This window comes from Cuculus canorus, chromosome 4 (assembly GCF_017976375.1).
Source record: "Cuculus canorus isolate bCucCan1 chromosome 4, bCucCan1.pri, whole genome shotgun sequence".
Taxonomy (NCBI): domain Eukaryota; kingdom Metazoa; phylum Chordata; class Aves; order Cuculiformes; family Cuculidae; genus Cuculus; species Cuculus canorus.
The window spans coordinates 72471904-72483540 of NC_071404.1; the positions used below are offsets into that span (position 1 = coordinate 72471904).

The 11637-nt window shown below is 45.7% G+C and overlaps 1 protein-coding gene across 1 annotated transcript in view; it reads right to left on the bottom strand.

Moving 5' to 3' along the window:
- FAT4 (FAT atypical cadherin 4) overlaps positions 1-11410 on the bottom strand; it is a 145100-nt gene extending 133690 nt beyond the window's left edge. The window contains exon 1 of the mRNA XM_009566204.2: positions 6042-11410. Coding sequence (XP_009564499.2) covers positions 6042-11315 — 5274 coding nt within the window. The 5' untranslated portion in view covers positions 11316-11410. The remainder of the gene's footprint in view (positions 1-6041) is intronic.
- Positions 11411-11637: the final 227 nt, after the last annotated feature.

Here is an 11637-nt window from a genome sequence, read left to right on the forward strand (position 1 = left end):
GGACATTAAAATTTTGCCCTCGTTTTTGGCTATTATTTCTAGTGTTTTCATTAGAGATGCGTGACAAATAATATTTCCCATAATAAGGAATATTTGGTTTAAAGTCTAGTGACTTTTAACTTAAAAATTATGAAGCAACCTCAAATGCAAAAACACCCAGAGGCTGCTAAAACAGCAAAGAAACGAGAAATTCTAGATATTAAGAAAATGTAGCAGTGCAGAACCATTACAGAAATGAGAGAAGATGAAAAAAAAGGGACAACTTTGAATCGAAACTCACAAATTGGTTTGGAACAGTTTTTGACACAAACCACATTCATCTCCCACTCTAGTTCAAGGAGAGCTTAGGGATCCCTTTTCAGATCAGTGCAAATGATAGCAATAACTTAAATAATTCACATTTCTCAGAATCAGCAATATCAGCGCTAGAAAGAAAAAAAAGAACTGGCTTTGGAGCTGGGACAAGGTAGCATATTTTCATTGTTTACTCAAACGTTTCATAAGTAGTTTCCTTTGTCAAGCTACAATTAATGTGCCACGTATCATTACAGAATAAAACGATTTATAAATAGTATGAATACAAGGAGTACTCCATTGTTCTTATCTGTACTGGTAAATACAAGACATGCCAGATAAGAGTTCTCTGAAACGAGTCTTAGATTCTCTTACTAAATTTAAAGCCCTCCACCATTAGCCAGCTTCGTCAGAAAAGTATGACCACCATGTTTTTCCCCACCAATCCATCCCTTTCCCTCTCTGTAAGGGATGTTAGGTCTAGGCCAATATCCCTGCCCAAACAGGGCAAAGGATGCATTGTGCTCCTATGGTTTGGACAGCCCATCCTGCAACATACTCTGTCATTTCTGCTTAGGAGCACCTTCCCTTGCTCAGCTCAGGTTTCTGGAACTCTGCACTAGATACGTGCAACAGAGGAGAGACAGTTTTTTAGTACCTCCACCTCGTTCCTAGGTCTAGCAAGGACCCGCAGGGTCACCAGCTATGTCACAGGACCTAGGCTGGGCTGAGTCAAAAGCTCCACATAAACTAGTTGTATATTGTGATCACAGTTTTATGACTGTGGCTGCAGTCTACACTGTATCAAGTCAAAATCTCCTATGATTTTCTTCCAGGACAGAAGGGCCATTCATTCTGCCCATCTTCATTATTTTCCAGATCTTTATTATGCCAGCAGTAAGCACTGTCTATAATCCACATATCTTGCCTGATTAACGAATGAACACTATTTTCCTAGACTATGGATCTGGGAGATAAAAGCCTTCCCCCAACTTGGAAGTCGAAGCTTCCCAATAATGCAAGTCAATAAACGTAGCACAAGCAGCAGCTATGAATGTACAAATGTAAAAGAAAACTCAGTGCCTCATGTTTCCCTATCTGAAAACGAAGACAGACAATAACTCCTTTTTTTTTTGTTAACATTCACAGGTAAATATTGCTAGTTTGATCACTGATCTACCTCTCCAAGTGCTTCCATTTTCAAATCAATGCAGTAACTAAACTCTTCATTTAAAGTTCATACGCTTCCTATTTTACACCCTTCTCTCCCTTCTTTGCAAACTATGAACCTGTTTAAAGTATAGGAAAGAGGTTTAATTGAACAAGTAGTTCACCTCTCAAACTGTTGCCCTCTCATGTGCCATACACAATATATACATTAGCGCTACTAGTTCCAAGCAAACCCACTGCTCCTTTTGAGAAAGCCATCCACCGAAGGGTTAAGCACGCAAACTAGAGATCCTGTCTAATTCTGTTTAATCCCCAGTAACACAGTACAGAAGATAAGGTATTGTCCCAGGGTTCCTATTATTACTGCCAGCTGAGAAACAGGGTACATCATACGACCACCCAAAAGATTCCACAGCATACAATCATTGTTTTGGGAAGCAGGATTCACACGGTTTTGAAGCGATGTCAACACGCATTTGTCATTCTCTATTAAATATAAAATCATGATGGTGAAACCCTCAGCCCTGCCTGAAAAGGTTAAAAGAGAATTTAGGTTGGAGAGCCAAGAGAAAGGAGCGAGGGAATTGCTGAGTTTTAATTTCAGCATAAACACATAAAATGCAGTAAAACAGCAAACAGAAGGGCTCCCTTCGCGACACCTGAATTTTTTTTTTCTTATCTGAGAAGAGCAGTGCTGCACCTACTGGTTAATACAAGAGGGGAAAAACTAAGAAAGATCACAGAACATGTTCCCGCAATGTCAAATCATCCGGTTTGTCACTGTAGATTATATGGAAATAGGCTAAAAGTCCAAAATAATTTTAAAAAAAGCTTTTGGATCTATTAATAACTATCCAAAATTATTCCACTTAGCTGTAAAATACAATAGATTTTCCTTGCGAATCTCGAAGTATTTGGTACTTTGAGAACAAAGCTTTACCTCACAACGTGCCCTTTTCTGATAGCCCTCCCCTTTTCTCTCTATATAATAATAACAAGCACAGAAACATACACAAATATGAAACCCAGTGCTAAAACCAAAAAAGAAATCTACAAACTGCAAATAAAGTGTTGTTTTCTAAACTCCTTGCTGTTGCTTTAGTGAAAATATGATGTAACTCTTCAGTTTCATGCATGCCAGCTGCTTTGGCTACAGAGGGGAATTCACCACATTCTTGCCACTGCATAGCTCTCCCCTCGAGCCCCCTCTTCAGTAAAGGCTAGCAGAGAACCCCTGTAGCTATGCAGCCAGTGGATCTATAGTCTGATCCACTGTGTGGAGCTTTCCAATATAGTTGATATTTATGGGGAAATAAATAAAAAAAAAAAAAAGTAGTGTTTAGTGACTGAATTTAGGAAAAAAAAAATCACACTATTTTCCAGAAACATGGGATAATTCACTTCTAGAATAAGCGTTTTCATACAACTCTGCTCTTCTTTTATACTGCCTGCTGTCTAGACAAAGCTTAATCACCATTTCAAAGCTGTAAATATCTGTTTCACACCAGGTATCTGCCATCTAAAACCACTCCTAAAGTCTACATATGACAAAAGATCTATTAACTTTCTTGCTACTGCTGCTCTCTCCATCAATCTCAGTCAGTAGGTTTGACACTGGGTGGCTTCGAGTGCTCAGTGGTTCACTTGCAAGCCACAACGTGATTAAGATGATGTCTGGCATGAGGGCAAAAGGTGTCGTGGGCAGTGAAGAATGAAGAAGTTGTCAAGCATATCCCATTACTGTTGGGTTTTTTTTCCCTTTTCTTTAACCAGATTCGTAAGTAAAACCCAAAATACTCTTCATAAAATAAGGAGAGAAAAAAAAAACAAAACACCAGAGAATAGCCAGGACTTTTTCTCCAGAAAGAACCCAGAATACACACAAACAAGACTTCTATCCACACATTTTATTTGCTCAGAAAACTGTCAGTTATAATGGTACCAGACCTATTGGTTTTTGTCTGTGCACCTGCACCAATGCTTTACAACTTCTCATGGTGGGAATCTAAAAATCAGTCTTCATCGTGCCATGCATATACCAAAAAATAAGTTTTCTTTTGCACATGATGTCTTAAACTAAGTTTCGTGGCTTAGTATGTTCTAGAGGCTCATGCACATTAATTGTTCCTCATCAGTGTTCTGGTTATACCAACACTCAAATCATTATTTTAAAAGCTAGGGCTGGATGAAAACATTAAAGCATCTGAATTACACGTTCAATGCATGAAGACCTTAGCATCAGTGTGTTTCACAGTAGCTTTCCAGAGATAAGAGATAATATTCACATACTTGGGTGCTGGCCGGTTTGTTTTTTATGAAAGAAGATTGGCAGTAAACTCTGAGACCAAAATATATACACTCAATACACACCACTACCTCAGTGAACAAAAAAAAAGTTAATATCCAAAAGCAACATGGAAAAAAGCTGCAGTGCTTATTCAGCACCCACTGACAGTCAGCTGGCACAAAGAAGTTTACCGTATTAGTTCTTGTTCAAGTGTGGGACAGCAAAAGCCATTCCAGGGAAACTGTACCAGTCAAGAGAAAGACTGCATAAGGTTTTAAGACTTTTTAAAGTTGACAGCTAATTCTGGTTTACAATATATTTCTAAAACGCATGGTAAGCCAATAATGTTAGAATCATTTTAGAAGCTATAATGTTGCAAACAGTACTATGAAATCCTAGCTCCCAGGCATTGCTTTCAGTGTTCAGAAATAAAGAATAAAACATCAATACAGAGTAAAACATTTGTTCTTGATATCAGGAGTGGTTTGTATTCAACAAAGTAAAAATTGTTTAAAGTGTCCATGATTGTTCTCTTCCCTGCTCACCAAATATTCATATTAAATACTATACAACGTGGAAGCCTATTGCAACCACAGTGTGTCCTATGAGCCCTTCTCCAGTCAAGAAACTCTTCAATCATGTGGGCATGGCTCAAGTTGCAGGACTGTGATCCAAATACCCACTGACAAAAGTTTAACCCCTAAAACATCTGTCCATCAAGACAAAATATGATGTAATAATAAAAAAAAAAAAGAAAAGTGATAAAGGTTTTAGTATTTTACAAAATTACTAGCAGGGGCACAAAGATCTGCATAACAGGAATCTTCTCATAAAAATATCATGTATTATTTAAACCAGCAGTACTACTAGAATGGGTCATTTTCCAATACACTGCTGCTCTTCAAACCATTATAATCAACAGCACATAGCACACACACACCCCAAGACTAGCTCTCTCATACATGCTAAGAAATCTTTGAGTTTTAACAGTGCCCAAACTCCCTGTCTAACAATTACTTTGTGGAGCATCAGTCGCTGCTGGTATAGGAGAGTAAGGTTACATACTTATACAGATTATACTTAAACTGCAGTAAAACAACAAAAAAGTTGCTATGAAAAGAAAAAGCTACAGCTGCCAAGTAAGAATTAGAAGTACCACATCTGCTAAAATCAAAAAGAAAGAACCCAAACCACCACAACATCCTTCATGGCTCAAAACTGAAAACGTAATTCCCAAGAGCAATTACAGCTGGAAGTAATGCCTGGGATGCACAGGGGTGCAATATTGAGGTAATGATGTTCAGGTGGAGAAAGAAACAGCTGAACCACCACACACTACCAGCATCCTCTGCTGGTCAACCCACTCAGAAGTGCCAGCCCCAATCTTCTAGGAACTGCGAGTTAAATGGCTCATAGTGAAGAAGACAGCTCCAGAAGATGGTGCAACTTCAAACAAACACAACGCTCCCTTTCACGCCAGGCTTCTCTGTGTTCCCACAGAAGACATCAAGAATAGGGTAAATGATTTGCTCTGCGGCTCAGTTACCAGACAAAGCAAATAAAACATCTGTACTTCACAAATGATGATATTTCAAACCTGTTCTTCACCCTTTGCTCCTCAAGCTAGTTACACAGAGAACATTTAAAGACCCTTCAGTCAAGCCAAATGGCTTTGCGATAAGGAAAGTTGCCAGATAAAATGTTACACTTCTACCACCTGCTACAACCAAAAACCAAAACAAGACCATTTTCATACCCACTAGTGAGGGTAAAGTTGGAAATGCATGACGAGACAGATCTGAAGGACTTAACCAGGCAAGGATGCCAAAGCACATCCAAGACTTGAAAGCAATCTCCTACTGGCCAGTTCTCAGACAAATGTTAACATGATGACTGCAGAAGTTCAGTTATAATTCACACAGGAATAGAAAGACTTAAAATAATTAACCACTGCCAAAATGAGAATGTACGCAACACTCAAAAAATGCCCATGATTAAAGCTTTTAGCATCTAAAGTATTCAGTACCTAAAATTTATTTGATCAACATTTTGCCTGCAGTAGACAAATTTAAGCAGTGCACCTAAGCCCCTCCCAAGTTTCTGGGGGTGGTTTGGAGGAGAACAGTTTAAGGTACATTAATTGAAGGGTTATCTTTAACTAATGCAACAGCAGATTTAGCTTTCAGGTCTTCTGCTGCGCATTATTGTCTGTAAAACAGCCAACAACAAATACGCAAACTGGCTCGTTTAGAAAGCAAGTAGGTAAACAGTTATTGAATAAAAGCCTTACCTCTGCTCGTTGTGTGCGAGGCAAAACAGATGATTTTTCAATGGCATAAACATCCACCAAGTAGAGGCGTGCTCCTTGCTCCCTGTCCAAAATGGCAGCAGTCTGGATGACACCAGTATGGCGCCCGATTGTGAAGAGGCGCCCGAGACTCTTATCTTCGCATCGGACAGACACAATGTAGTATTCCACCTGAGCTTCAGAGCCCCGCGGACTTGACGCTTCGATAGATATCACATTTGTCCCAATAGGCTCACCTTCTTTTAAGATGGTTATGTATTTTGGCTGAGTGAAGACAGGGCCATCAACCCCCTGCAGAATTATAGTCATCTCAGTGGTGGATTTTCTCCTTTCAGGGCCAAGATCCGTGGCAGAAACTATGAGATTGTATATGAGCTGAGAAGGCACCAAAGCTGATGCTACTCTTAAATCTCCACTATAGCGATCCACAATGAAAGTTTCGGTATCTCCATTGATTATTTCGTATTCCACTTCTCCATTGGCACCCTCGTCAGGATCCGCAGCAATAATTGTCGTTAGGATTGAACCGATCACAACCGAAGGGTCAGCTGCGAGAGCATTTTGCGAGACGAACACAGGAACATTGTCATTTTGATCCGTCACCAAAATAGTCACATTTTTCAAAGCAAATCGTCTGGACTCCACAGGAACGGCCTGATCCATGGCTTTGACTGTCAACTCAAAGAGATTAGCAAACTCGCGATCTATTTCGGCATTAGTAAATATTGTCCCTCTCACCTCATCTATACGGAAATGATTACCCCTTGGCATCTGTTGAATGATTGCATATGTTAACTGCCCATTAATATCTGCATCTGGATCATGAGCAGTCACAGAAATGACAGAACTACCAACAGGAACATTCTCAACAATAGATTTAAAAATGTCTCCCGGGGGAAAATTAGGTGGGTTGTCATTAAAATCCCTGACATGTATCACCACTGACATTGTAGATGACCGTGGTGGCCTTCCTTGGTCTTTTGCCGTTATATTAAGCTTATACAGAGATTGTGTCTCAAAGTCCAGTTTCTTTGCAAGAAAAATACTACCAGTGTTGGGACTGATGCTAAAGGTCCCGTGATTGTTTGTCCCTGTAATGCTGTAGTGGAGGTCAGCATTGTCACCTGAATCAGAATCAGTGGCCGTGACAGATGACACAAGTTCACCAACTCTCATATTTTCCAAGACATCTACTAAGAGCGTTGATTTAGGGAAGGAAGGACTGTTGTCGTTTTCATCCAACACATCAATGCTCAACATGCAAGTTGAACTTAGGGCAACCGCCCCAGAGTCTACTGCTTGGATGACAAGCGAGTAAGATGCAGTAGCTTCATGATCTAATCTGCCTACTAAGGTCACCTGGCCCGTGCTGCTATCAATTGCAAACCGTTTTTCTTCATTCCCCTTGATTACAGAGTAATGAATCAAGCCATTAACACCTTCATCGACATCAGAAGCAGAAACTCTTAAAACCTGTGTCAGATTTGCTGCCAATTCTGATATAGTAGCTTGGTATAGATCTTTCAGAAATTTGGGGGCATTATCATTGATGTCTTTCATGTAGATCTGTACGGTTGCCTGATCCTTTAGAGGCTTTGGCAACCCCTGATCTGTTGCTATGACCGTGAGACTAAATACTGCAGCTCCCCTTTGTCTCATAAGGGCTTCTCTGTCAAACTGATGAGTGCTTCTTATTTCCCCAGTTACCGTGTTCAGCTCGAAATCTGGCTGCATATGCTCAAACGAATATCTGACTTCACCATTTGGCCCAAAGTCTTTATCTACAGCATTTATTTTACCTACATAAGATCCACCTCTTTGCTCCTCTTCAAAATAAAACGCATAGTTGGTACTGTTGAACAGGGGCCTATTATCATTTACATCCTCCAGAATTACAGTAACGTTCACAGTAGCATTGAGTGGTTCTACCGCTCTATCAGAAGCAACCACCAGTAAAACATACCTTTCCTGAAGTTCACGGTCCAGTTCACTTTTTATATACAGCTGACCATCTGGGAATATGCCAAAGGCATCCCCAGTATTTCCTTCAATTATACTATAAGCTATTTCACCGTTCACTCCCGAGTCTTTGTCGGAAGCCTGTACCTTAAAGAACCTGGAATTCACAGGCTCCGATTCCAGAATAGTAATTTCATAGGAAAGCTGGTCAAACACAGGTGGGTTATCATTTACATCGTGGACAGAAACAGTCAAGATAAAGTTAGAGGACAGCTGCGGCACCCCCATATCCGAGGCCAGGATTTCAACCTGATAAGACCCAGCATTTATGTCAAGTGGCCCTATTAAGTTTATGGCACCTGTTTGTTCATCAATTGAAAACAAGCCCTTTGGGTTTTGCTTAAGGCTGTAAAGGACCATGCCATTAACACCTTCATCAGGATCAACAGCTTTGGCCTGGAATATGGTATGCCCAGCTTTCCAGTTTTCAACCACATTTACACTTTCCACTGTGTGAATAAAGTGTGGGGAATTGTCATTCAAATCTTTGACAGTTATATTGACCATAGAATCTCCAGTTATCGCCCCACCGCTAGCAACCACCTTCAGCTGGTAAAACGCTTGCTCCTCCCTGTCAATGATACTGGCTGTGGTGATCTGCCCTGTCACTCTATTGATAGCAAACATGCCCCTTTGGTCACCTGTCGTAATAAGGTAACTGATGTTGGTGTTAAGGTCCATTGTGGAAGCGAACACAGTACCTACGTGGTAGCCTAGGGCAACATTTTCAAAGACAACAAAACTGTACATGCTCTGGCTGAAAACAGGTGGATTGTCCTGCGTGTCCAGGACTGTGATAGTGACAATGGCTTGGTTCTGCGACTGAAGATGGCCACCATCAGTGGCTACGATCTGCAACTGGTAAGCAGTTCTTTCCTCTCTATCAAGAGCTATTTTTGTTGTAATGACCCCTGTCCGACCGTGGACCTGAAACCTGGAAGTGTCTCCAGCCGAGATGCTGTACTTGACTGTCCCATTAGGTCCCAGATCAGGGTCTGTGGCGGACACCGTGGTCACATAAGTTCCAGCTGGCTCGTTCTCTTGGATATGGGCAAAATACTGAACAGGGTAAAACACAGGGCTATTGTCATTGACATCCAGGAGACTGACGTTAACTCGGGCTACCGAAGAAAGGGGAGGAGAGCCCAAATCAGTGGCCAGAACCTGCAGGGAGAAGTAAGCCTGCTCCTCTCGATCCAGCTGCGAGACGGTGCTGAGCTTGCCTGACACAGGATCCAGGCGGAATATACGGCGAGGTGTCACCGAGGAAGGGCCAACCGCTGCCAGTGGCGGCTCTGCTTCCTGCAGGGAGAAGCGGACAGTCCCATTGTCCCCCAGGTCCCCATCTGTGGCACTCAGGACCAGCAGCTCAGTTCCTGATGGGGAATTTTCAGCCACAGACACCTGGTAGCCCTCAGGCTGATTGAAGCAAGGCTTGTTGTCATTGACATCCAGGATAGTCACCACCAGCTGTGCATAGGAGAACTTGGGCTGCACACCCTGGTCACGGGCACTGATGTTGAGCACCACCTGAGAAGCAGTCTCCCGGTCCAGCCCGCTGGAGATGGATGTGCCCACAGCATGCCCGGTGGTGCCGCCCTCGGGGCCAGCCGTGGTGACCAGCCCGCTGTGCTCACTGATGCGAAACCAGCCAAGTTCGTTGCCCGAGACGATGCTGTATTTGAGGTTGGCGTTGAGGCCCGAGTCGCGGTCCGTGGCACTCAGGCCCCGCACGTAGCTGCCCTGGGGCACCTCCTCACTGATGTTCACTGTGTAGACCGACTGCCCGAAGACAGGGGGGTGGTCATTAATGTCATTCACAAAGATCACCAAGCTAGCTACCGATGAGCGGCTCACGGGAGCTGCCACTGCCCCATCATGAGAAACAGAAGAAGTGGGGGAGCCCGGTGGTGGTGGCAGGGCCCCATAGTTATCAGCCACCGCCACCGTAAGGTTGTAGGCTGGGATGCGCTCCCGGTCCAACGCGGCTGCGACCTTTATGAGGCTGAGATTGGGTACCTTACTGCTGTGCACCTCAAAGTGCCGCTGCTCGTTTCCCGCCAGGATGGATACAGAGATGTTCCCATTGGCTGCAGGGGAGTCAGCATCGCTTACTGTCAACAGAGCCACCACTGTGCCAGGAGCCGCGTTCTCATCCACAGAGGCAAAGCGGGAGGTGGCCGGGAAATAGCGAAACTTCACCCGGGGCTCGTTGTCATTGACATCGAGCAGGTGGATGAGGGCCTCAGCCCGGCCACTCAGCGCCGGCACCCCTCGGTCCATAGCCTGCACCGTCAACGAGTACTGCTGTCGCATCTCATAGTCCAAGTGTTCCCGTATCCGGATCACTCCGCTCTCGGGGTCCACTTCAAACGGGAGGCTGCCAGCCCCTTCCCCACCACCACCATCGCCTCCCTCCAGCCGGTAGCGGATGTCAGCATTGGTGCCTTCATCGGCATCAGCTGCAGTCACCTGGAGAACGCTGGCCCCAACAGGCGCATCCTCGGGCACTCGTGCCTGGTAAAGAGTCTGGCTGAACACGGGTGGGTTGTCATTGATGTCCTGGACAGTAACGTTGACCTGAAGGTACCCTCGCCGACGGGGCTCGCCCTTGTCCTCCACTTGCACCAAGAGCTGGTAGGTTGGGGTGGCCTCCCGGTCCAGCCCACCCCGGGAAACCAGGTGCAAGAAGGCTCCTTCCCCGCTGGGGTTGAGGGTGATGTTGAGCCGGAATCTGCCCTCCTCGTTGCCGGCCACGATGCGATAGGAGCCGTGATCGACCCCATTGGTGCCACTGTCCGCGTCGGTGGCCGTGTCCAGGATGAGCTGGCGCCCGCTGCCCGTGTCCTCCTTGAAAGTCACCACGATGGAGGGGTCCGGGAAGACGGGCGCGTTGTCGTTGAGGTCGAGCACCAGGACCCGCACCTCGCTGGGGTAGGTGGGCTGGCTGGAGAGCACCACCAGGTCCACCACGTCGCTGGCCAGGCTCTCGCGGTCGATGGTGGCGCGGGTGTGCAAAGCGCCCGACGTGGCGTTGATGGAGAAGAGGGCGTGATGCTCGCTCAGCCGGTAGGTGAAGCCGGGGCGGGTGGCGATGGTGCCCACCCAGGTGCCGGGCGGCTGCTCCTCCAGCACCTGGAAGACCTGCCGGGGCTCGGCGGCGGCGCCCAGCGGCGGCAGCAGCAGCCACAGCAGCAGCAGCAGCGGAGCCCCGCGGGCGGCGGCGGGGCAGCCCATGCTGGGCGGCGGGACGGCCTCTGCCCCGCGACCGCTCCCGCGTCCCTCCCCTCTCTCCTCGCCCACCGAGGCTCCGCTCGCCCCTGTCCCACCGCGGGCGACAGCGGACCCGCCGCGCTCACGGGACGCTCCGCCGCCAACTCCGCATCTCCTCCTCCTTTTCCTCCTCCTACCGCCGGGACCCCCGCGCTCCGCCGCCTCTCCTCGCCTCCACCATGCCCGGCTGCGAGCGCTCCGCCGGGGCAGCGTTTGTAAAAATCCACGGACCCTCCTCCTCCTCCACCGCCGACCAGCCCCAACTTCGCCCGGCGCTCATTGATCC